General features: G+C 50.2%; 1 protein-coding gene across 1 annotated transcript in view; it reads left to right on the top strand.

The window, feature by feature from the left end:
- Positions 1-25,817, top strand: part of CASQ2 (calsequestrin 2) — a gene marked incomplete at its 5' end in the record, with an annotated part of 44,838 nt that extends 19,021 nt beyond the window's left edge. The window contains 7 exons of the mRNA XM_081113016.1: positions 1,328-1,401; positions 7,008-7,138; positions 8,588-8,633; positions 13,284-13,338; positions 21,241-21,341; positions 23,161-23,235; positions 24,252-25,817. Coding sequence (XP_080969142.1) covers positions 1,328-1,401; positions 7,008-7,138; positions 8,588-8,633; positions 13,284-13,338; positions 21,241-21,341; positions 23,161-23,235; positions 24,252-24,470 — 701 coding nt within the window. The 3' untranslated portion in view covers positions 24,471-25,817. The remainder of the gene's footprint in view (positions 1-1,327; positions 1,402-7,007; positions 7,139-8,587; positions 8,634-13,283; positions 13,339-21,240; positions 21,342-23,160; positions 23,236-24,251) is intronic.
- Positions 25,818-26,466: the final 649 nt, after the last annotated feature.

Raw genomic sequence — 26,466 nt, 5'->3', positions numbered from 1 at the left:
GTTCATCAGCGACAAGGACGACAGGGAAGCGGGGAACAGAGAATTCTTAAGGAGCTCACTGCTGCTATAAATAGACATGTGACTTAGCTATGGCTTTAACCATTTCCCTTTCTATACTCTCCCACCTCCCTCTATTCATTCTCCAAATCTCTCACCCGTCTTCTTCCCCTCCACTCAATCATCCACTCCAACTATCGGCCTATATGACATATTTTGGGACAACCCAATCACTTTTATGAGGATGAGTTTGTGTGAATGTGGATCAGTAGGTAGAGGTTTGTTGTACACTTTCAACCCCTCTCTCAGCTGTGACTATTGTGCGTACCTCTGTTCTAGCAACTATCACACCACACTGTGATTCTTCAAGGGTCCATGACCCACCCTGGGCTGTGAGACTTTGATTGTTGTCCATGTCTTCCCCATTTTGGTGTCCCCCGAGCCGGCATTATTCTTGAAATGTTTTCGATTAAATGTTAGAAAATTCTGCATGCTCTTAGAATTCTAGCAAAAGCCTGCGCCTATGATGATGAAGGGGTATGGATTCCAGGAAATGGAAAAAGTTAATCTTGTTGGATCATTGGCTCTCAAGATTATGGAATTTTTGTAGAAACACTACTACTATTACCATTATCATCACCCTCACATCTAAGGCTTGAACCAGAATGCCTTTACCTAGTAACTGTCTGGGTGTGGTAAGACACAACATGACCATACCCGTGTGGCCTCATGCCTCTCTTCCCCAGTTTGTACTCAAGTTTGGGACCAGAGTCAAGCATGGTCTTGATTAGTTTTAAGTGATCCTTTCAAGGGATCAGAATGAAAAAAGGAAAAATTAAAAAGAGGGAAAGAATTTACCAAAAAGAGTGCTCCTGCTAAGAGTTTAAAATACTTCTGTGCTGTCATTTTGACTGAGATGCATTTCTCCGCACACTGTGTTCCCTCACACACAGGCTGCAACTCTCTAGGGGGCACATGAATAAGTAGCAGTGACTTCGAGAGAAAGAACTTTTCCTTTGGGTTTGGGGTTTGACCACCCCTTTTCTTTCCCTTGTTCTCTCTGGGTTTTCTCCTTTCCATCTACCAGCTTTGTAAAACATACGACAGTGTGGCAAAGAGTTCTTTTGGGTGATTGAATGCCAATCAGTTCCAACTCCTTGGGGAAGCTGTGGGTTTAAATGGTACTAAATAATTATCTATCTAAATAATATGTACTCAATAATTATCCAATTAGGACTAATTGGCTTCCCACTCTCTCCATTATTTAAACAAAGAAATGTCTGCAGTGTGCATCTTGCAAATGTCTCTCTCGTCTACTTTTTCCTCTTAGATTACAAGGCTTTTGAAGAGGCAGCTGAGCACTTCCAGCCTTACATCAAGTTTTTCGTGACCTTCGACAAAGGGGTAAGGACCGATGACACCTCAATTTGAAGGCTTTCGTCGGCACGAAGTATTGACAGTTGAACTTGCCACCCCTTTTTCTTTTCTTTTGAAACGTTAACCACCCTCCCCCCATGAGCACTTTCTCCAGAATTAGAAATGTAGCAGCACATCGCTACTGCATGAGATATGAATACAAGGTGTTTCACTCAGATGATGTCAGAGTATTTCTGAAAACATCCCAATGAAAAGTGATGAACCAACCACTCATATCACTGTCAGCACTAAGAATGGAGAGAGTGTGAGCCTGGACTGTGCGGGACACTAATCATTGCTTCCTTTTTTTAGAGCATCCTCTCCCTGCCTGGGGCTGCATGCCTTCCCTCTTCTGGGTGGGAGGGGCATTGACCTTAGAAGCCCCGGTGCTTCCGATAGTTACCCACATCTTCAGGAGATGCCACGGATCTACCTGTCTATAATTCAAATGCTTGTTGTTTCGTGGGTGTGGCAAGTGCCTCTAGAAGCCTAAGAGCAGCAGAGATAGAGGGACCTCAAACCAATGGGTACTTTATTTGGGGTCTACTCTGCTTGGAGTGCTCTACCCTGGCTCTGGGTACCACTAAAATGGCTACTAATCCAGTGCTCTCTGCATGTTGGGCTCAAGGGGATATATTGCACTAGTACAATCTCTAGTCCTTTACACAACTTCCAGATGCGAAAACATTTAGAAAGATTAAGTAATATCCAAGGTCTCCAGTGAATTAATGGTAGTGCTAAGATCCCAATTTAGGACAATCTGTGTTCAAAGTCCATGCCCTTTCCTCTGTCCCACATCATTAACTAGAAAGCTCTGTTCCTACCCTTGAGATTCAAGCTGCACACTCACACATCCACACCCACATAACACACACAACTCACACAACCCACATTCAAAACATACTTAAAACATACCCAACACACATGTAACACACATACACAGACAACATATGCACTACATAACACACAAACCTAACACGCCTACACATACACACACGTACACACCCCCAATGCACACCCACTGAGAACATTCTAAGTATTCTATGAAAAATGAGGAAGTCTGTAGATGCTAAAGCAGGGGAGAAGTATGATAAAAAGAGATTGCACTCAATTCATACATATATTGACCCACTTCTATGATTATGGCTCAAGTTTACAAGCCTATAATCCAGAAGAGAGGTCCATAGTCTACATCATCTGAACTTGAAGAAAATGTACCCTAATTGGTTGGATTACAGTGGAGAGAGATATTGAGCAAGGATAGCAAAAAGAATAATAATTATCATTCATTAAGTGCTTTTCATGTACCAGGCTTTGTGCTAAGAGCTTATATAGGTTTTCTCATTTCATCTTCTCAACGCCTGGTAAGAGAGGGATTAGTCTTCTCAGTCTACAGAGGATGAAACTGAGGTACCTAGGGATTAAGAGATTTGCTCATGTCACATGATGAGTAGTGAAGCTGGACGTAACCTCAGGTCAGCCTGACTTCAGCGTCAGTGCTCGGTACTACTCTACTCCAGAGAAAGACATGGCACACGTACACACGCATCTGGTACATGTAAGCCTTCAGTGAACGTTAGCTAGCTGTGACGGCTGTCTGTTGTTGTTGTTGTTCTTAAGTATATTTTTATTGATTTCAGAGAGGAAGGAAGAGGAAGAGAGAGATAGAAACATCAATGATGAGAGAGAATCATTGATCAGCTGCCTCCTGCACGCCCCACACTGGGGATCGAACCCACAACCTGGGCATGTGCCCTGACTGGGAATCCAACCATGACCACCTGGTTCATAGGTTGATGCTCAATCACTGAGCTACGCCAGCTGGGCAGGACTGCTGATAATAAAGATAGTCGTTTAGGTCCAGGAAGGTAGAGGTGGGGAGAGGATATTAGTGGAGAAGGGGAGGTACAGAGAAGCTTTAACTGTGTCCATCACTGGCATCGGGTTAGGATTGGTCAGCAGTGACTATGACTCCATAGTAAGAACCCATCCGAGGGAAGAGAGTCAGGCAGACAAGCCTGGCCAAGCAACAGAGCCTCAGTCCTTGGAAGGGAGGTTCAAGGTAGAGTTCAGGGTGGGGTTGGTTTGCAGATGTGCCTCCTAGCCCAGCCGCATGGCTTCATGTCTGAGGCCCATGAAGAAGGTGAGGTCAGGCTATAATTAAAAACTCAGAAGGCTCTTCACTAAACGCTCTAGAAGACACTGAGTCATTAAGCGCCACTGCTCACGTAGCCTGGCGGGATTTCATAACATTCAGAAAGAGAAAGCTAAATGCTCCCTACCTCCGTGGGGAACCAGAGGGAAGAGCTGTCATGGAGAGGACTCAATGCCATTTGGGACTTAAGAACTTGTACCCAGCAATTAGGGGTGTGGGTGACAGTGCCCACTGGTGATGGTGGGGTCCAGCAGGCATGGTTGCACCCATCATGTCACTCAGGATAGCACACAATTTAAACTTATGAATTATTGCTGGAATTTTCCTTTTAATGTTTTCGGATCATGGTTGACTGCAGGTAACTGAAACTGTGGATAAGGGGGGGACTGCTATCTATGAGCTGGAGAAATGTAAAGAGGGGGAGATGTCAGCGCTGCTGATGTAGACTTGGGAGTTAGTAGTTTCCAAACACTGTCCATATTGTAATCCCTCAGGAAGCTTTTAAAACTATGGGTTTCTGGGCACCAGCCCTGGAAAACTGAATTTTTTTAAAGGATTTTTAACAGGACCCAGGAATATGCATTTTTAAAAAGCTCCCAGTACATTTTATCTGGTACAACATTTGGGGACCAGAAACAATCTATGGCTCCTGATCCTCAATCAACCCCACAAGGGGGCAAGAGAGGGTCAGAGGGCTAAGGATGGTGTCCACTCTACTGCACCTTGTAGCCTAAAATATGTAGTTCTAACTATCCCCGTGACCTCCCAGCGACCTGTTCCTTTCTTGAACAGTGAGAAGCAGAATCATTTTTTGAACCATATGGGGGCCAAAAGAAGCAGTGGTTATCTAAACAAAGTTGATGGAGAAGACAGACATTGAAAAGGCCTAAATTCATTAAACTGGTTTCATTTGCAGCAATGAATGGCTTGCTAATGTGTAGAAAAACATCTGTATCAAAATCCATACACTTGCCAATGTCAAAAAAATGGCCATTCTGCTTTGTAGTTTTCTTATCTTTGGCAAAATCTATTCCAACTAGTTTTTTAGAGGCATAAAAGAACTCACTATATGGACCTCCTAAGCATTCAGGAGTAAAATCCATTCTCGTATCGTTTTTCCTGCCCATGAACCAGGTCTGGTCCCAGAACAGTGTCTCGGAGACAGTCAGCCCCATTAAATATTTACTGAATCAATGAATGAATCAATGCCTCAATCAGTCAAATCTCCTTCAGTCCTTACCACCCAAAATACAAATAAAAGAATTTTAAAAAAAGGGATTCTCTGAGATACAAGGCGAGGGCCCTCCATGGTGCGTGCTGGTGGGGATATAGCAAACAGGAGAAAATTATGCTCAGCAATCCCCAGAATTAAACTCAAGAACATCACAATCCAACCTCACACCCATGGTTTCCACACTGCAGACCTGGACACTGGCAAGCAAGAACCAGAGAACCTCTCCCCCGACACACACACACACACACACACACACACACACACACACACGCACTCACACATGTATGTGCACCAGAGCTTCCGATGAGCCCCTTCCTGCCTTTGGGAAGCCTGCATTCCAGCCGCCTGAGATGGGGTGAATTGATGAGAGCATGTCCAAGAGCAACAGGGAACATCTGACTAAACACATGCAGCAGCAGTGGAATATCTATGGGGCCAGACAGCTTTCTTCACAGGGTCAAGGAGAAGGTAATTTTCTAGGGAGGGCTGGTGTACTGGCAAATGGGGTTTGAATTCTGGCTCTATCCCCTCGGGTAGATAATCCTGACAAATTGCATACTCAGACTGCACCTCGGGCACATCATTTGTAAAATAAGTATAATACCAGCTTTTACCTGATACAATCAAAGGGGGGATTCATAAAGGAGTCAGCCTAAAACGCATTGCAACAGTGCCTGGCACATGGCAAGCACTCTATGTGGTTACTATTATTACTTTATTCTTCCTGGTTCTTAAAATAAGTAGTAAGTGAACTCAGAGAACCACAACTGAATGCCATTTTCAAGCCCAGCTCTGCGAAGAATGGTGTGTAAACGCAGACACTGGGTGTAGAGTTGCTACTTGCCCTGCCCCCTTGTTCCTTGCCCATCATCCATCCATAGCACCCTTTGCCCCGTGGAAGAGGAATAGAGTAAGAAGAAAAAACAACAACTCATACCTCCATGTCCCTTAAAACAAAATGAACATGACCACAAAATCTCCTTTGACTGACTATAGCTCTTAACGTGGCCTGTTTCCTTTAGCTCTGAGTCAAAAGCCAGTTTCTTTGTTAAGTACTGTAAGAAATGTCCTTCGGACTATCGTGACCTAGAATTAACAGCAGTCGAGGACAAAAACCATAGGCAGACTCATGTTTCCTCAGAATGGACCTCCTTGTGTAAGAGCTTATGTGACACCAGTTCCCCTCCTCCCACTTGGTCCTGGCGGCCCCGGGCCACTGGGCTGTGGGTTATCGGGCCAGGCGGCAGCTCTCAGCAATTCCTGTTTAGTTCAAGGGAACCACTGTTCATCTCTGTGCTCTCTTGGCCCACAGCTCTGACCTGGAAAAGAATGGCATTTGGTTTTCTCCAAGCATGGCACATTCCAGGCCTCTCGAGTCATTTCACAAAAAGAGGCCTGAGTCCAGCAGGTCTGCAGGCGAACACAGCAGCCATTCTGCCCTGAAAGGCGGTGGGGCCCCGTAATCAGAGAGGGAATGCCTTCCAGGCTACGTCTCGCTCCGAGCGCCCTCTCTGGTACAGGGGAGAACAACCCCAGCTAGCTTGCTGGGTACTAGGGTACCATCCAGTTTTAGCACCCCGAGTCTAAATCCAGGGAACCCCTCCACTATGGACAAGCCAGGGTGGCTGTTCACCTTCTGATTGGTAACCAAGGGGACAGTTCCCAGAGCCTGAGAAACCATCACACAAGCCCTGTACCGAGAGACAACTAACTGTAGGGCCATGCTTCAGTCGAGTAACAGTAGGTTTATGCCCTGATCGAGGATGAATGGGCGGGCCTCTGATTTTGAGTATATGCTTTAATTGGTTCCCATCAATTGCCTGCTCTATCCAAGTTGATTCGATTCAATCCATACATGCAAGGACACTGAGCATCTCTGCTGACCTCTGCGTCCTCCTCCAGCCTGGCAAACACAGTAGAGTGATGGTGACTGTAGAATTAGATTTCCCACTTTTCATTCTGTCTGCTTCCTGTCCCTGCTTGGACCTCATTGGCCAGAGAGGTTTTCTCCTCCCTATCTGTCCTTCTTGGATCAGTCCAGCCAGGCCTTAGGTGAGGGGTTCCTATCACTACAACATCTGCGTTAAAACTGTACATACTCTCTCAAGTCTTTGCCAGAGAATATGCACGCCTTATAGATGGACCATCACTGCCTCTCTAGACTAGCGTTCAAGGAAGCTCTTGTCATATTTCTAATTGCTACAGGTTGCGAAGAAATTGTCCTTGAAGATGAATGAGGTTGACTTCTACGAGCCATTTATGGACGAGCCCATTGCCATCCCTGACAAACCTTACACAGAAGAAGAGCTCGTGGAGTTTATAAAGGAGCACCAGAGGTACCCCAGGTGGCATTCGGGGGTGGGGGGCCTGGGGCCTGGGAAATGGGGAGGAGCCTCTCAGTCCTGACATCTCGCACCCCTAAGAGCAACTACCTGGAGTCAGCCCCCCCAAAGAATGAGCTCAGTAGAATGGCTTTGTTGGTCATCCATCAGGGGCAGGGATGTTGCTACAGTTTCTGGATATGGGTCTGTCAGAATGTGTAAACAGGTTTAGACCAGCTCCCCTCAGTCAGCAAATCCCCTCAAAGTCAGAGTCAGCTACAAATAAAAAATTTCAATAACAGCAAGAGTGATTTAGGGACAGCCTCCTATATGCCAATATCATGGTAGGTGCTATGAGAGCTATTTTATCTAGTACCGGGGTGCGCAGGGTGGGCAAAAGGAGGTTTACAGTTGTGAGCATGTGAAAGTTTATTCTTGTACTATTATTTATTAGTTACTGTATTATTTATTTGTATTACAACTGTAAACCTATGTTTGCCAAACCCTGTATTCAACATAAGGGGGTAATTATTATTATCTCAATTTACAGATCAAGGAATTGGGCTCCGCGTAGTTAAATAACTTAGCCAAGATGAACATTCTATATGCAGAACTGCTGGGAGAGGAATATTTGACACCACTTAGAGTAGCTCAAGCGTGGACCGGCGACCCTTTCCTGTAAAAGGCCGGGGGGTAAATAGTTCAGCTCCGCAGCCAGATGGTCTCTGTTGCAACACTCAGCTCTGCTGTTTGTGTGGGAAAGCAGCCGCTGCCAATATCTAAACAACGGGGTGTGGCTGTGTCCCAAAACGTTTATTTATAAAAGAGGAGGCACCGGCTGGATTTGGCTCTCCAGCTGCAATTTGCTGAGCCCTGCTCCTGAGGGAAGGGCAGTACTGAACATGGAACATGGTGGTGGGCTCACCATCAACCCCCCTCCCCGCCCACACACACTGGACATATGCTCACGCATGCTCATTGGACCTGGAGCACTACGATTCCATCCACCAGCCAGTCCTGGTCCCTACAGGGAGGCGGTACTCGGAGAAGCAAATAGCCACATTCTAGCACTATTAGCCAACATTCAGAAAGATGAAACCATGAGTAGATATAGATCCCACCTGCTCTTCCAAACATCCTGAAGGGGCTTTGGATGGATGACCCTGAAGATAAGACAAAATCAAGACTTCCTCTCTTTCCTCCCAGGTGGCCTCATTCGGGGCCTTCTCTGGGCTCTCAGTGGTGGCGCCTGTCTGGGAGGAGGGAGATGACTTCTTGCCCTGGGAATGACTACCCTGCACCCTCTGGCATTGTTTGTAATAGACTTATAATCCCTGGGCCAAATGGGTCTGTGAAAAGGCTGAGAGCGTTAGGCCCAGCTCTCTGTGCGACAGCGCAGGGTACAGGGTAGCTGTGGTGTCCCGAGAATACCTACTCAAGGAAGCTCATCTTCTTTATTTCCAGACCCACCCTCCGCCGCCTGCGCCCAGAAGATATGTTTGAAACATGGGTAAGATAGTGGCAAACTCCTTCTGCCTTGTAGAGACAGGTGTATTCCCAAAGAAGAATACCCCTTTGAGTTCCAAAACTCAAATTTTTACTTGATTGGAGCAGATATCTAAATGGTAGAGTATTTGAAATGGGGACAACATCGCGCTCAGAGAACCCAGTTTTCTAGGTTCTAGTTTATGCCTCTCTGGTGCTGCCGCGGGGCAACGCTACTCTGTCTCTGAGTCCACTCCCCCTGGGACCACTGGCCTCTGTGCACTGGCCAGAGGCCTGGGGGACACAGAGGAGGAGCTGTGGAGTCAGAGACTTGGGTTCAAGGCTAGAATTGGACTCCTCGTAGCTTTGCATCCTACGTCAAGTCATGTGATCTTTCTGAGCTTCAGTTCCTGCATCTGAACTTGGGGCTTTTCGTAAGGATGGACAGTGTGAAGAGCCCAGAGCATGGTAGGTGCTCCATAAAGGAACGGCAGCTGTTTTTGTAACTATCAGCTCAGGGCACTGGGAAGCACTGGGTCAGAGTATCCCCCGGGTCTAAGTCACACACAATGCGTCAGGCGGGTCAAAGAGCATCAGAAAGAGGGTCATGGAGATACAACCTCCCACCCACCTCAGATTTAGACAAAATTCATAAACGACAACAACCGAAGTCTGTGGCATATTTTCCAAAGCATTTCATGGATCCTTTCACTCAGGTCTTTGAGTGGTTCTAGAAAGTGCTGAAGAACAAGTATTCTTTTAGCCCCAGTTTACGTGGGGAAACTGATCATATGGATGAGGTTGATTACTCACGAATACATAACTGATAAGCACTAGATCTTGGGACTTAAATTTAAATCATCTAGAGCCAAATCTCACGTTCTCGCCATTATACCCCGCTAGAATGGGCCGTGGCCCCACAAGGCACCATTTTGGCAGTGGGGGTGTGGGCGGGAGGGGAAAGGGACTAACCTGGGAACACGTATGCATTTACTTATGTTTTTAATCTTTAATTCAGAGTTGAAAGTGACGTGTGAAGAGAGCCATGGAGTAACTTGACACTCTGTTTAATACCATGTCACTCATTTGGACATTTGAACAGGGAAAAAACATTTCAAAAGACGCTGAAGGGAAATAGCCCAGTGTACAGGCGTGGACTGCTTGGCAACAACACAGCACATAGAAACGTATTTCCCTAACATTCCAAACTTTCAAAAATTCAACCTTTAAAATGTTTTGTTATTAGATTTAAATACTGTAACAGTGCTTTAAAAATAATATTCCTTTTAAAATATTTTTACTTTGTACTTAATATAACGTAGCCTTATAAAAAGTAGTGCAAGGGATAGGGTTAGGGTTAGGGTTAGGGATGGAGGTCAGCAATTCCTTCTAGAAGAATCCTCCCTGTGTTGCAATAACTAAGTAATTCCAAGAGGGAGTCAGAAACCTCCAGATGAACCTCTGAGACACTCCTTTGCACCAGGGAGTCTGCTACTTTTAACTGCATTTTCCTTCTTTGCATCTCTTTATTCAACATGAGAACAAACATGCAACAGAGGCTGGAAGGAAACAGCCAAATCTGAACAGTGGTAATCTACCTGGTTGGTGGGTAATTGATGTTACTTTCTTCTAGGAATCTCTAATATTTGCTAATTTTCTTCAAGCAGTATGAAAGATTTTTATCACCATACTCTTTTTTAAAATCCAATAGGCATTAATAAGAACCCATTACCTTGTGCTAAGCACAGAGACTATAAATGAACATTGCTGTCCAGGCCTTAGGAGTTCAGGCCTGAGTCGATGAAACAGTCTCGAATCACGTGACCCCAGACCAGGATGCTCCCTGCTGTGACAGAGGTCATACAAAGTGCTGGGGAGTCCAGAGTAAGGTATTCACCTAAGTAACTCCCAAGCTCCAGTTTTGGGGGGTCTGGTGTTGGGTCACGTTATATAAAGCCCCCTTCTCAGACTTTTTCAACTTAAGTAAGAGCCACTGACCTGAGTTTGCAGCATCTTCTGCAAACCTTGTAGAGAGGACAGCAGATTCCTGAGCTCATTCTGTGCTGTTGGTGACGTCAAGGAGCAGAAACTTGTTCCTCCACCCTCGTAGGTTCAGTACTGGAGGCCTGCAAATTAAAGTGACAAAGAACAGATTAGTATGAGAAAAAAAACAAATAGATTTAATTACCTACTTCTGTATGGAAGTTCACAAAAAATGCGACTCAAGGAGGGGCTTAAAAAAAAGAGAGGCTTATATGTCATCTAAAGTTTAGATTCTAAATAGAGGATGGGGAGGGGCAGGGGGCCCTGGCGGAGAGAACAAAGACTTTTTGGAAAGATAAATGGATGCTTGGGAGAAGAAATGGGAGACAGGATTGTCTGTTTGAGAAGAGTAGAGTTGCACTTGGGAAAGGATTTATGACAACTGAGTTCTTTTAAGAGGCTCTGCATTTAGGCAAATAAGGGATTTCAGGAATTCACATGCCTTCGGCTCTGAATAATTTGTATGCCCGTGGCTTTCCCTGGCCTACGTCAGTAAGAGGAAGAGCATGGGCTTCGGGACCAGGCAGAGCTGGCCTGAACCCCAGGTACGTCATGTACGAGCTCCGTGGCTTTAGGGAAGTCGGTTCAATTCCTTAAGCATTAAACAGGAATAAGACTTGCGTCTAAGACTTAGAAGTAATGCACTTACAAAGCACTGACACAAATGGCAGATATTCACATCATCACTTTAATCACCCTTGATAGTTCAAGGTGTAATCCCTTCCCTCAGAGAGCTTGCCATTCAAGTAAAAAGATCATTTCCGAGACAATGCGATCTAAAGACCAAAGGGGTGATCTGGGCGGCCAAGGATGTGGGGTTCAGAGAAAGCCCCTGGCCGGCCGGTCCTGCAGCTCTTCCTCGCCTGTGTGTGTGGGATACGCACTGAGGAACCCGGACCTGCAGGCTTGCTGTGGGTCTGCTCTGGGGGCTCTTACTGAAAACTCCCAGCACAGAGCACACGCCTGCTTCTTTGCCAAGACAGAGGCTCTTTCCCTGGGTGACAGTCTCCATCCGGGGAACACCTGAGGCCTGGGAGGTGGCGGCCATGTCATGAGCAATCTCTTAGCAAACAGATATGGATTCTTAATTCTGAAACCAATTTCCAAATGCGTTCCGGAAGGGCAGGCAGAGTTAACACAGCCGCCTCCCCACGGATGGCAGGGGCAGGGACAGGGCAGCCTACTGAGAACCGACCAGGGCATCCTGCCTGGCGATAATAGCAAACATGAAACCTCAGACTCCCCTTCCGGCTGCTGTCAGATTTGTGTAATAAACCTGCACGCACGCACGCATGCACACACACACACACACACACAGACCTATCAAAGTCAATTCCCCGGAGAACCTGACCAAGGCAGTGCCCGACTCTCTTGTTTCTAATAATAATATTTTCCATTTAATCTCGCTCAGAATTTTTGGAGGTTTTGTCCATTTCCAACTCAAAGGGGAAAAATTAGCATTTAGATAGGATTGCACCAGCATTACAATCCATTGAGATAGAAACGGGGACCAGGGAGGGCTGAGAAGCCTGGAGTATTGTTTCCTGAGGACGGTTCTGATAGGACACTCGGGTGCCTGGGATGCCCTCTCCCTGGGACAGTGACAGTCAGTGTCCACTCAGATCTGTCCCCGTGCCTCTGGCTCGAGCATCCTCCCCTCCAAGCCTCATGAGGGTCACATTTCTTATAAAGGAGGCGCCTCCAAGCTCTTCTGCAGGAATGATCGATGCAAAGGAGATACGAGGCATGTGGTCCTTTCTGTTCAGGACATAGAAACATGGAATGCCACCTGCTTGTCCCACAGATATGAAATATTCTCACTTTTCACCATCACACCGTCACCCTTGCCCAGCCCCATCTCCAGCCCCTCCTGTGGCCTCCCACACTGAGACCGAGTTGGAGGCCTGGACGGCTCCGGCAAGCTCTGGCTCCAGAGCCAAAAGGAGCCCAAGGAATCGCCCTAGGAGTGGCAGGCAGCAAAGCGCCCGCTACTGACCACGCAGGTTCTAAGCGGGGTCTCAGAGAAGCAGAACACATGTGTGAACGGAACAGACCCACATCCTAATTTGCCTCAAGATTCCTGCCTGTTGCCCATTTGGGAACAGCTGCAGCACCCACCAGCAGCATCCAGAAGCTTCCATATCGGGTCTATTACTGCTTTATTTGCTCGTGGTGACTTCTTAAAACTCAGACTGACATTCACTGAGCTCCCTTAAGAGGGCTGATGAGCCAGACTCACATTCTTCCTCCTCTGCCTCTTCCTGCTGCTCTCCTGGACCCACCAGACCACGGGAGTGAGGCCCATTCGATGCTAATGTCTTGTGTGTAGTTGGTGCTGTCCTGTCTCAAAAGCCTGTGAATGCCACACCTTCCTCCCAGTTGCTCATCAGTATTCCCTTCCGTAAGATGCATGCTGCTCTGTCACCTTGTGCCTCTATGTCCCCGGTGTCTCTGTCCCCCTGTGCCTGCGTCCCCCTGTGCCTGTGTCCCTGAGCCTCTGTCCCCTGTGTCTCTGTGTCCACTCCCCTCAGCTCCCTCCCCCGCCTCCATTTCAATTCCCGCCTGCCTGTCTGTCGCTGCCTCCTTGCATCTCTCACCCGGGAGTGTAACCTTTCACTCCTTTCTCCCACAGGAAGATGACTTGAACGGGATCCACATAGTGGCCTTTGCAGAGAGGAGTGACCCAGGTAGGACCCCTCCCCCTTCCGTCTGCTCTCTGACCCTGTAAGCAAGAACTGGCTTCTCACCTTGGTCAGCCCTCACCTTTCCTCTGCCTCACTTCGCGCCTGCAATGCAACCGACAGACACCGGGCACCCCCTGGTGGTCGCCTGCGAGGCACAGACCCATTTCAGTCGTGCACAGCTCAGAAGCGTGGGGAGATCAGAGCCTCCTGCTGCTTAGCTGCCCAAACTGGGGCTGAGACCCAGGTGAACATAAACACAGCCTCGCTCTACAGCAGTGGTTCTCAACCTTCCGAATTCCGCGACCCTTTAATACAGTTCCTCATGTTGTGGTGACCCCCAACCATAAAATTATTTTCGTTGCGACTTCATAACTGTAATTTTGCTACTGTTATGAATCGTAATGTAAATATCTGATATGCTATATGTGTTTTCCGATGGTCGCAACCCACAGGTTGAGAACCGTTGCCTACAGGCAAGTGTGTGTGTGCATGCGCGTGTGCGTGTGTGTCTGTGTAAACTTCTGTTCACATTAAAAGCTGATGTACCTAGCCTTCCTTTATTCTGAACCCTTTTTTGTAAATATTTTTATACTGTCTTTCCTGCTTTAGTCAAAAGATCTTTTTCTGCTCTTAACTTTGTTCCTAAGTCCCTGTACAACTCAGTATTTTAATGAGATCTATCCTATACCTTTTTTCCCCATTCTATAGATTCTTGACCTAGATTTTAATGTCAATTTCCCCCTCCTGGCTCTAATATTAACAGAATTGCAATCCTCTTCTAGGCAAGAGCATTTACTTAAAGGTAGCTTATTATAACACAAGCTTTAGTAGAAATTGAACATTAATAACTTATGGATAGGGTAAGCTGGGAGAAGTCCCCCTTTTTCATCCTCCAGAGAATCTAGTTATCTTAAAAAAAAAAAAAAGCTGGTGTACCTAGCCTATATAAATAACAATAAATATACCCTTTGCTCTGTCAAATATGGCCTGTGCTTAGGAAAGTTAATGGAAAATATTGCCCCAAATAATGAGAACTGGGCCAAAGAAGCAGCCGATTTCCAAAGTGTAAAACGAGCCTATAAATGGATGAGAACTTGGACAGCTCTTTCCTGGCTTCACTCTTCGCCATGTCAGTGAGAGCGAAGTGCAGGAAAACCAGTCGGCAGGTGGTAAAAGGCTAGTCCCTGGGCAATGTCTGTGGACAAAGGGCCCGGAAGGGAACGTGTACGTGCAGATTCTGAGGGGTGTTTTGAGAGACACGGAATGATCCAGAATGCGGCCAGAGAAGGCAGGGGCTTCATTTCTGAGGGCGAAGCGCCCAGGCTTTGGGCTCTGAGGCCTGGGCAGGGGTTTGGAAACCTGACAGGGCAGAGAACCACGGGCACCACGGCCACTCGCGGACGGGAACGGAGCCTCGGGGACCTGCGATGTCACGGAGCTCTGAAGCACTTTCTGAGGCTCCACCGGGTTTGGGAGCCGCTACTCCGGGGGGTGAGCAGCTCTGTGGTGCTCACAGGGTCCGAGTCTCTTGGACGTGCACAGGGACAGATGAGGAAACAGCCTCGGAGAAGAGAAACTGCCCCAGGGGGCACCGAGAGTTATCAGGACTTCCTGAAGGAGGAACAGACTGCCTCGCACGGGCCTTGACACACAGTAGGTGCCCAGTAAATACCGCCAGGCAGATGACTGACCAACCGCCATAATCCCCTACCGACAAAACCCCGTCTTTATCATATAATTTTAAAAGATGAGATACAATCCACATGCCACACTGTTCACCTTCTTAAAGTGTGCAAGCCGGAGGTTTTAGCACATACACAAAGCTGTGCCAACAGCACCCCTAATTCCAGAACATTTCATCACCTCAGAAAGACATTCCATACATGTCAGCAGTCACCCCCTGGCCTCTCCCCCAGCTCCTGGCAGCCACTAATCTAATTTCCGTTGCTACGGATTCGACTGGTCTGCACATTTACATGGAATCATGTAATATGTGGCCCTTTGGGGTTCTGGCATCTTTCACTATTGTAACGTTTCAAGGTTCCTCCTTTGTGTGGTGTGTATCCAGACTTTGTTCCTTTTCAGGGCTAAATAATATTCCATTGTATCACAACCAAATCTAAGCTCCAAATTATCTGACAGCGTGTCCCCCCACCCCCTCGTTTTATTAGAATGTTTGAATGTCCACGATGTCCCAGTTTCCCCACCACTGACTTGCAGAGTTGGAAAAACTCTTCAAAAATATCTAACCCTTGAAACAAACAAACAAACAAACAAAAGTAAGCCAGTGTGGTTCCAGCTTCTTTCTACAGCTTCTGGCCACCCCTCCGCCCCCGGAGGAGACACCAGCAAAGGAGGCCAAGTCCCCGAGGTGGACAAGCTTCAGTGAAACAGAATCGGCTCCCTGGTGCTGTGAACAGAGATGCCATCCATGGGCAGCAGCCTGCTGGCCCGGCTCCAGGGCCCTCCTCCCACCCCCACCCCCTTCCAGGCGGTGGGGAGGCCCGTCTGGCGCTTGGGAACAATGGAACAAAGAGCCTTGAGAAGCTGCAGGAACCTGTTTGACCGAGATTGCTGCTGATGAATCAAGCCCCTGAAACTCTCCACCTCCTCCCTGCACAAACATCCCTGGGCCCGAAGCCGGCTTTCCCAAGCCAGGGCTTGTTCCTGGGAAGCTGGGAGCAATGCGCGCGGGGTGGGGGTGGAGGAGCTCAAAGCATCTTTTTTCAAGGAGGGAGGCCCTGTCCGCTCGGCCCTGAGAAAGGGAAAGGGTTTTCCGGGAAAGTCTCTGCCTCCGGCTGGTCCGTCATTGCCCGCGGGTCACCGGGTCACTGAGGCGTGAGCCTGGTGGAGAGGCCGGCCCGACAGCGGGTCCTCCTCTACCTTAGCTCTTGCTAAAAACGGACACGTGGCCTATGGCCCCAACCGAAGCCCTGCCCACTCTGCAGGAAAGGTTACACCTTCGGGGCATTAGACCCCCGCTCCTTAGAGAGCTGCCAGTCTGGAGGAAGGTGCCGGGGCTTTATGGAGACGATCCCGTTTGGTCCCTGAAGCCATCCGTGACCTCTGCACCATTAGGAAGAAGACGAGGACGTGGCCACTTCCTGTGTGCATGTGACAGGACAACCTCGTGCGCGGGAGGGGCGAGTTTTTCCCCATTTTACGCCAGAGGAACCTGAGGCTGGAGAGGCGGGCGGCGGGGAACCGGCGGAGCCCGAAGTCAGCCGAGGGCTGGGGGGCTCCCCAGCCACGCCCTGAACCGCGAAGCCCTGCTGCAGACCTGCCACCCCTCAGGGTGGCCACCCCGATGCCATCCAGGTGACAGCCACCCCCTCCACCAGCAACAGTAGAGAGACCCAGAGGTCCACGGCGCACTCACGGTCACATGGGCCTGGGTTTGTTGGTGGCTCCCCCCGGTCTCACAGGCACGTGCCTCTGACTAACGGAGCCCTGGCTGCTGACCTGGCTGTGACCTGCCTGGAACCGGTCCCCGGGGCCCGGGACGTCTCCTTCCCACCAGCCCCGGCCACCTGGGAGGGAGGAGCGCGTGGTCACCGGGTCCTTCCCACAGGGACGGGGCTCCCAGAGGCCTCCGCCCGCCGTGGGAAACCTGGAACCTGGCTGCGTGGGAGCCCTGGGCCGGGTCATGGGAGCGCAGGTCCGCGCCGTGGGGCAGGGAGCCGGCTCGGTTCCCACAGCGCCGGCCTCTTTATTTAGCTCCGTCTCCGTCCCCGAGGCTCCGGGCTCGCGCAGGGACGCGGCTGGGCTCGGCCACAGGTCAGAGGGGCGGGCAGTCCGATGGCCTGGGAGGGGGGAGCAGCGCCCCCAGAGCCGCACCTGCACCCCCGGCTGTCTCCTCGGCCTGAGCCCTTTGACCCTCACACTGCCGCTCGCACCCCGGCACCTACCGCACCAGCCCGAGGCGGGAGCGCCCAGGCCCCGGCGGAACGGGCTGCAGCTGCGCAGACCCAACACCTGCAGCTCAGCATCCCGGCTCCGCCATGTGCTGGCCCTGGCCCGTGACACTGGGCAGGTCAGCACCCTCCCTGTTGTCACAACTCCATCCCCTTTAAGATGGAGACAATAAAAACCTCCGACCCTCCATCAGACTCAATGCAAAGATTAAATGCAAAAGTACTCGGAACCCAGAAAGCGCTCGGTAAATACTCAGAACATCACAGAAGCGGGCGCGGGTCTTTAAGAGACAGGAATCGGCCGCCCTGACCCACCTGAGCCGGGCTCTCACAGGCGCCCCAGGTGCCTCAGTCCCCAAGTCGGGAGCAGGGACCGGAAGGGGCCTCCCACGTGCCCTGCGTCATGACGTAACTTCCGGTGCGCGGGACTTCTCCCCTGTGCGGGCCTAGGCCGCCTGTAAGCCGCCCCCATGCCCGGAATGTAAACATTGAATGAACCGGTGGATGGCAGGTTCCTTGCTTTCAGGTGGAAGAACTCGGATCATTTGAAAATAATGGCCAGCCCTGGCCGGTTTGGCCCCATGAATAGATTCCGGCCCAGGGCACGTGCCTCGGTTGCAGGCTCGATCCCCCGCCCGTTCCGGGTGCGTGCGGGAGGCAACCAATCGAAGTGTCTCTCTCACATCCGTGTTTCTCTCTGTCTCTCCCCCTCCCTTCCACTCTTCCTAAAAATCAATGGAAAAGGTATCCTCAGCTGAGGATTAACAAACAAACCAAAGTGGCAAAAGCTTATGGTGCGCCAGGTTGTCTCAGGGCCTCACAGATACTAGCTCATTTAAGTCACAACCATCCTGTGACATTGGTGCCATTATTATCATCACCCCCTTTATACAGATGAGGGACAAAGACACGAACTAACATTCCCTAAGTCACACGCTAAATGGCAGAGCCAGTATTCGGACCAAGGTCATTTGCCCCAAGCGTCCCTGTGTTTCAGCCTCAGGCTGGGCTGCCCCCGTCTGTCCGGGAACGTTTCTGGGGTGCAGAGGGATTGTGCCCACATAGAACTCATCGTCCTGAAAGTCAGAGGCTGCCCTTGGTTCTGGATGTAACTTCTCCGCCTCTGACGTCAACTTCATTTATCAATAAACTCTGTGCATGCTTTTTGAGCTTTCCTTGCACCTCTGTAGACCCCCAAACCTTTGGCATTCTTAAACATAGGCAGGAAGCCCCAATTTTGACTTCTCCTGTTTATGTAACAAGTCCAATCCACTTGATTTTTCTTGCAGAAACCAAATTTTTTAATTATATTTTTATTGATTTCAGAGAGTAAGGGAGAAGGAGAGGGAGAGAGAGAGAGAGAGAGAAACATCAATGATGAGAGAAAATCATCGATCGGCTGTCTCCTGCACGCCTCACTCTGAGGATCGAGCCAGCAAACTCGGCATGTGCCCTGGGTCAACACTCAACCACTGGGCCATGCTGGCTGGGCTTGCAGAAACCAATTTTTATCCCCTCAATCTTTTTTGAAATCTCCAAACCTGCTCTAGAATGCAGAATAGGAAAGGTTCTTGTATGTAGCATAAAAAAAATAATAATAATACCACCATTATGGGTTTTTCCCATCAGAAAACAGCAGCGCTGTCCTGCGTGTGTTCAGCCTCAGTTCCGCTCGTGACCTTATCCGCCACCACACATGTGCCTACACAGCCCCTCCCTCCCCTCTATGTGAGTTGGTCTTTTGCACCGAGGGTGCACTTTCCACTTGGATTTGGGTCTGTGTCATTGAATGTCATCTTCTCTGTGCATTTCTGATTTGTCAAGTTCTCTTAAAATTGGTTCTCCTCTTCCAACTACTGGCAGCATCACTTCCTATATCACCCCCCTTCTTCTCCGCTGCTGAAAGCAGGCACTGCAGGTGTTTGGGAGGAATTCCCCCTTATGGTCTGTGTAGTCTGCTCCATAAATCCACAGGGAACCCAGGGGGCACCAAGTTCCCCGGCTTATGACACAGCAACGTGCCCGGAAGAGAAGGATCCGTGGTGCCCAGATGGCGGCAGCCAGGGGCCCTCTGGGAGCTTGACCCTCTCGGCCACACCGCGGGCTGCAGGAGGAAGAACCCCCATCCCACCTCCACCCCGAGCCCCGAGCGGTGGATAAGGAACTCTCCGGCACATGGCCCTGTGGTCTCACCCAGGCCGCCCTCCTCTCTGCTGCTGGGGGGCAGGTGGGGAGCTGCGGGCCGTAGAGACCCTCCTCTCTGCTGACAGGAGCCCTGCTTTCCAGGTGACGAGGCCCGAGGGGCCGTCTCAATCTTATGAACTAACAACATTGAAAGTGACTACACCCACGCAGGGCAGAGCTGCTAAGAATAGAGTGCATGTTGCCTGGAATGTGAGAAAATGAGGAAGTGTTGAGAAAAACCTTTACCCAGAGGCCCCAGGCCGGGGTGCCTGGAGAAGGGAGAGGCTTGTTAAACAGAGGCCAGAGAGAGGGGCCTGAGCGGCTGGGGGCCGCCACCGAAGAGGAAACCTTTACAAAGAAAGGCGGTTGCCATACTGAATTCCTACGCAGCTGGTGAGTGGCTGTGCAGAAGGTCCACATTTCAGGCCACAGAGTCAGCCATGCGAGAGCCGTAACCTCATAGTCTAGACCTAAACCTACACTTGACCCCTGGATGACGGAACCTGGGCCTATCAGTGAGGGGTCCTTTACCCCTGCCCACCAAGCCCAGGGCCACCGTCCTGCTGGCTTCCAAGCATGGACAGGCGAAGTCATCGTCATCGTTGCCTGTCACAGTGGCATCTGTCATCCAGTGTGGCCTCCAGCTTTGTCCCAAGGTCACCAGCGTCTCCTCCGTCCAGCGGCTGGATCTGTCTCCCCTCTCAGCTTCGCCCATGATCCCCAGAACCACAGAGAAGAGGCAGGGCCCTGACTTTCCTTCCCTGGTGCTCCTGCGGGGTTAAGGGGTGGGGGCGGGCAGAGTTCTCCCAGAGATTCTGGGTCTTCCACTTTCCCTGAGTTTTATTCCAGATCAGAGCATGGGTGCCCAATATTCTAGGGTTCCCTAAAATTATGGCATTTCTGTATGCGAACAGCGACGCTCACATGGGCCTGCGTTCGTGCATACGGACTTGTACACGCTCGCGTGAGCAGACACACACACACACACACACACACACACACACAAGCTTATTCTCAGGGACTTTCCAGAGTCTAAACTCTGTTTCCAGTTGGGAGTGGGGTGGGGCTGCTGAGGCTTTCTCTTACTAAACATTCTTCCAACACGCTTGTTTATGGTATAAATTTTGTTGTGTGCAGTCCTGCAAGATTTAAGCTTTTAAAGCAAAAAAAGAAAAGAAAGAAATCTGTGTTCTTGAAACTCACAAGACAGGGTCTGCTTTTCCTATGAATCATCCCTCCCCCGGGGGCAATGAGTGCTGTGGACGGACTGAGGGGAAGCACAGCCCACACGGAAATGGGGAGGGAGGGGCACCCCATTTGCTTCTCAAAACTATGAAACCAGCTCTAAGTCAGGAGCCGCCTTTGTCGGAAGGTTTTAGGGATCCCAGGCCGCAGAAAACCCAGGGTCCAGGCTCCATGTCCTGGTCCCAGAGCACAGTTGTGGGGAAACCGAGGGATGGCAAGTTGCTGGTTTCCGGAACTGCCCTGAGGGCTGAGTGAGGACCAGGCCAGGGCGGGTCCATCTTCACCTGCAGGTTAGCGATCCGATCGGAGCGTGGCTTTGAGTTACGAGCCAGCCATTTCCCTGTGAACTTTTCATTTCTTTACTCAAAAACTTTATTGTTTCCTTTGAGTAAGCTGCTTTGTGGCAGGGTTCTCCTCTGACTCATTTTATAGAATAATCCTATAATTTGAGGGTACGCAGCCAATGGCTTAAGAAACCCTCATGGAAAAACCGCAGCCTCTGCCGTCCGTGCTGAGAGCCATGTAGGCACGGGGGTTACTCACCTTCTTGATCCGACTGCAGATGGCTACGAGTTCCTGGAGACCCTGAAACAGGTGGCCCGGGACAACACTGACAACCCGGACCTGAGCATCATCTGGATCGACCCGGACGACTTCCCTCTGGTGAGTGGCTCAGACCCAGGCCCGGCCGTGGTTGCCATCACAGTCTCAGGCTTGGGTGTGGTGTGAGGGCCTCTCACGTGAAGGCGGATGTGAAACAGGAGGGGCACATGCATAAACTCAATGGCCGCCCCCATCCAGCGGGGGAGATCTTGGCCACTAGGGTAACATTGACCTTGGGGCCTGGTGCTGACCCTGACGTGGTTAGATATATGTGTTCTCACTCCCTGGAGACCAGAAGTCTCAGCTGAGCTGGTGAAATGCTTCTGCCAGCAGCCCCCTAGCTGCCTGCAGCCCATCACCACCCACTGCTGTAGCCTCTCTCATTTTTCTGGGTGGGGACCGTGGTTCCGAGGCGACCCAGGTCCTAAGTGATGAGAACTAGGTGTGAACTCTTTGTATAGGGCCCAGAGCTGCATGGGGAGAAGGAGCAACCTCTCCAGGGCAGGGACCCTGTCTCTGTCGGGTTCTCCCAGGTCCTGGCCTAGTGTCCAGCCCGGGATTAGCGTGCATCAGAGCCTTAAAGTCCAAACTCTTGCTGGTGTCAACGATCAATGAGCAGCAAGCCTTGGTTGTGCTTGGTTTAAAGGGAATAAGCAGAATTTGGACAATGCACAAGCCCAGTGGTGATGATCATGAATGTAGCTGCTGTGTATTGTATGCCTGGAACTAGGGTGAGTTCTTCACATGTATCACCTCGTCTAATCCTCTCAACACCCTGTGAAGTGGGGACTGTTATAATTCCCGGGTCACAGAGGAAAGGAACGGCAGCTGGAGAGGTCAAAACAGTGGCTGGTCGGTGTGATGTTCCAACCCAGGTCGACGTGATGCCAAAGCTTCGCCGGTCAGTCAACAGACCTCAGGCTGCGCTAACTGCTAGTCATCAGAACACGTTTCATAGGTTATAGATGGCAAGTCTAGCTTCTTCCAGGAGTTACCGTTCGGTGCATAGGCCAGGCCTGGCCGTGCTATGGTTAAACAGACAACACCGAGGGGTTTTAGTGATCGCAACCAAGGCAGAGACTTCCGTGACACCTGAGGTCAATGCCATCATTTCGGGCGATTATAACAAAATCACGGCCCTGTGAGGCGCTGTATGCTGTGACTTTGGCCACGGTTCAAATGCGTTTCTAATTTATCGGGCCTGTTTGGTGATGCAAGCTTGCGGATGGTCTGCAGCTCTGACCAGCTCTATACGTTCGCCTTGCTTTTTACAAAGAAAAAAAATCTCAGACTATTCTGATTTCCAGGGCCCATCGGGCTATATATTGGCTTGGGAGACTTCCCACCACGTGACGCCTCTGTTTTTAGCCCATGGCCCCCCACCCGTTAGTCCCGCCCCGTCGGAGATCAGCCCACACGCCTGGCTGAATGAAGAGGCTGCTTCTTACTTGTATGCCAACTGACGGCGCCTCACTGCTTCCTCGGCGACCTCACGGGCAGGGTGGCGCAGCGTAAGGGGTTTTTAAATGGGGCGCTGAGAGAGGCGGAGGGAAATCTCTCCCACCACATAAACTATAAAGAGCCCCAAGTAATTTGGGGATCGACTTTAGACCACCTCTGCAACGCTCCCCCCTGCAGCTGCACACGCGTCCACATGACACATTTCATGGTTTGTTATGACATCCTTTCTTCCCGTGCTGATTTAAAGGGCTGAGGGCTGGGCAAGTCTTCAATTTCCTAAGTGCCCGCAGCTGTTGGGAGCCCTTTACCCAGCGGTGACCTAGTTACTATGATGGGATGGCAGGTGGGGGCACCACAGAAAGTGATTTTAAGGGAATGCCCTGTCCCCGCCGTCTAATTTTACCTTCTGTTGCCACAGCTCATTGCCTATTGGGAAAAGACTTTCAAGATCGACCTATTCAAGCCGCAGATTGGGGTGGTGAATGTGACAGATGTGAGTACGCCCCGTGGAAGCTTGCCCAGGCCCCCGCGGCCGGCCCCGTGTTCTGCCAAGCAGCCTTGACAGTGAGGTCCACAAGGAGTCCAGTCCCTCATAAAGGAGCAGGACCCTGGGCCCTGCCCAAGCTCAGTGTGGCCCTCGCCTCGCCTCAGAGCCAGTCCCAACCTATGGTTCCCGGGTTCCCGTCCACGGCGCATGTCCTTGCTCATGGGGCCAGTCTGACCTGGGTCACGGCCTATTTGGGAGTAAGCCCCCCTGTACTTTCTTCCAGTGCCCCGAAACAAGGTCTCTTCACACAACGGACCCCGCACTTGGAGCTGCCATTGCAGGGGGATGGTGGCCCGTCCCTTGGCACCAGGTCGCAGACAGGAGACGGGGTCACAGGAATCGGGAGGAAGCCATGGAGATGGCAGGGCTTTTCCTCACCATCCAGGCCCCACTGGCCCGAGGCGGGAGAGGCTATGAGGAGGACTGGCCGAGCCTGAGGAATGGCAGACCTCAGTCCAGGCATCTGATGCAGCTCCACACAACAGCACACAGGGGACAGACACACCAGGCAGACGGGTAACGGGCGGAAAGGGATGGTCACAGAGGGTCCATCAGAGCCACCGCTAACTGGAGCCGACGCGTGTGAAGGGGGCCCGTTAGCCATTCCTCTCACCCTGTCGGCAGGGTTCAATCAGCTGGAGAATTCTACATTGACATATTTTGTAAACTAGTTTTTATATTAATAATAATGTCCACAATTTGCTCAAATTGAAACACTTCAAAACAACAGTAGGATATAAGGTGAAAAGCAAAAACATTCTGCACTGCCGACCCCATCCTAGTCCGATCCCTGCGGGGAAACGTGGGTGGTAGTTTCGTGGCTGTCCTACCAGAAATGTAATCCTATATAATAAAGAGCCAATATGCTAATTAGACTGAATAGCAGAACCAGTGTCTGGATGAGGCCAGGGCTGAGAGGGCCGTGTGCCTCTCTCACTGCCCCATCCTGCCCCTCCCCGCAGGCCGACAGCGTCTGGATGGAGATTCCGGATGACGACGACCTGCCCACGGCCGGGGACCTGGAGGACTGGATTGAGGACGTGCTTTCTGGAAAGATAAACACCGAGGAAGACGACAAGGAAGATGATGATGATGATGACGACGACGACGACGACGACGATGGGGACAGTGATAATTCTGATGAGGAGGAGAATGATGACAGTGACGATGATGATGACTAGCTCCGGCTCCACCTGGTTTTGATGAAAACGGAATCCCGGCTCCCCGCTTCCACACGGACAGCACCAGGTGGCAGCCAGCAGCCCCGGCCACGCCCAGCCGCTCCTCTCCCTCTCCCAGCATCTCTTCCCACCCCTTCCCATCAGGAGCTGTACCATTCAGCACATGCACATGCCTTTCTAAATCCAGTCGCCCCGCTCGGCAAGGACAGGGGGAACCGTTCCCCTGTGGATGGTACTGACCGTCACGGGAAAGCTCTGCTCTCTGTCCGGCCATCAGTGGCCATGGCAGCGCTGGACTCTTGGCGGTCGGGGGAGGGCCCTCCCCTGACACCGCTACTCAAGTTTACTTGTCTCCTCTGACTCCGTCAGGGACAGAATGGACAGCTTGCTAATTCGCCAACACGCAGTGGCCGTATCATCATCAGAGCCCGGGGAAGACACACAATTAATCCTGTAGCCCCGTGCCTGGCACATCGGTGAGACCCTCATAGGGGAGGCTCAGCCTTGGAGACAGGCTTATGATGCAGCTTCTCTTGGCTCTATTAAGCTTATTCCTCAAGTGAAGGTCAGACCATTATGAGCGCAGATCCGAGCCTTTGGATGGCTATCGAGAGGCCTTGTACAAGCGCATGCGGATGGATGTCACCATCACTTCCAGTATGTGGGGCACTGGGAGGGAGGCTAACGTGCTCTTTGAACTTCCCTTGCAATGGTTCTCAACCTGTGGGTCGCCATCCCTTTGGCGGTCGAATAACCCTTTCACAGGGGTCGCCTAAGACCATCCTGCATATCAGATATTTACATTATGATTCATAACAGTAGCAACATTACAGTTATGAAGTAGCAACGAAAATAATTTTATGGTTGGGTCACAACATGAGGAACTGTATTTAAAGGGCCAGAAGGTTGAGAACCACTGCCTTAGGGACAAGTCTCACATAGGGGAGGGGGAGACGCTGAGAGAACGAAAGGATTTTATTTTTTCTGATGGGTCAGGTGGCTTCCTACCTGAGCTCGGGTCTGGACACCCCTTCCCATTTGGAGAAAGGGTTGGTTTATCCAGAGGTCAGTTAACTCTGCTTTCATCAGCACTCCCACAGTTGACCAGGACAGTAAACAGAGTTCATAGTGATGCCCCGAGGCACTAAAATAAACATGCCCAAGTGCCTTCAGAACTCTCTAAAAGTTAACATCGTGCTCGGTAGTTTTAGCGTTAAGTTTGAATAATAATGTTCTAATTTATTTTCTCAATCTTTTGACATGTGTAAGACACTGAAAATTCTTCAAAAATAGGGCAATCCTTTTATGGAATACTAGCTAACTAACTATCATTAAAGTCATATTTTGAAAAAATTAAAACTGTCTCTTCTTTTTTTTTTGGAGAATTTTTATGAGTTCATTTGAGCCAAACTGATGGCCAATGTTGAGGAGCAAGACCCAAAAGCTCCCAATATTAAGACTATCTTGGAAATCCTCTCTGATTTTCTGATCCTGCTCCCATTCTCCCTCTCCCCCTCTCTCTCTCTCTCTCACTCTCTCTCTCTCTCTCTTCAGTTTTCCTTCCTGGCCTTCCTTCCTCTGCCCACCCTTTAAATATTAGTGTTTCCCAGTATCTCAACTCTTTCTGACATGTTTCTAGGGTAGGACCATCCATGCCCATCAGCCACCACCTATGTGATGACTTCCATGTCTGGGTCGCTAACCTTGACTAAGACCCATTTATTCAACTGCTCTTGCACATCTTAGTTTGGATGTTGCACAAACACTTCAAACAATGTACCAACATCCAAGGCCATTACCTTCACCCCTAGGGTTCCCCTCCTTCTCTTAGTGGAGCCCCAGTTTGGATGAGTGATGTCACCATCTATCCAGAGGCCTAGGTCAGTGGTTGGCAAACTGCGGCCCCTTGAGTGTGGCTCTTCCACAAAATACCACGTGTGGGTGCGCACGTACAGTGCGATTGAAACTTCGTGGCCACACTCGAGGGGCCAAAGAG

The sequence above is a fragment of the Myotis nattereri genome (genome assembly GCF_964212035.1).
Source record: "Myotis nattereri genome assembly, chromosome: 18".
Taxonomy (NCBI): Eukaryota; Metazoa; Chordata; class Mammalia; order Chiroptera; family Vespertilionidae; genus Myotis; species Myotis nattereri.
Note: the sequence above shows the minus strand (reverse complement) of the source record. Positions and strands in the feature narration are given on the sequence as shown.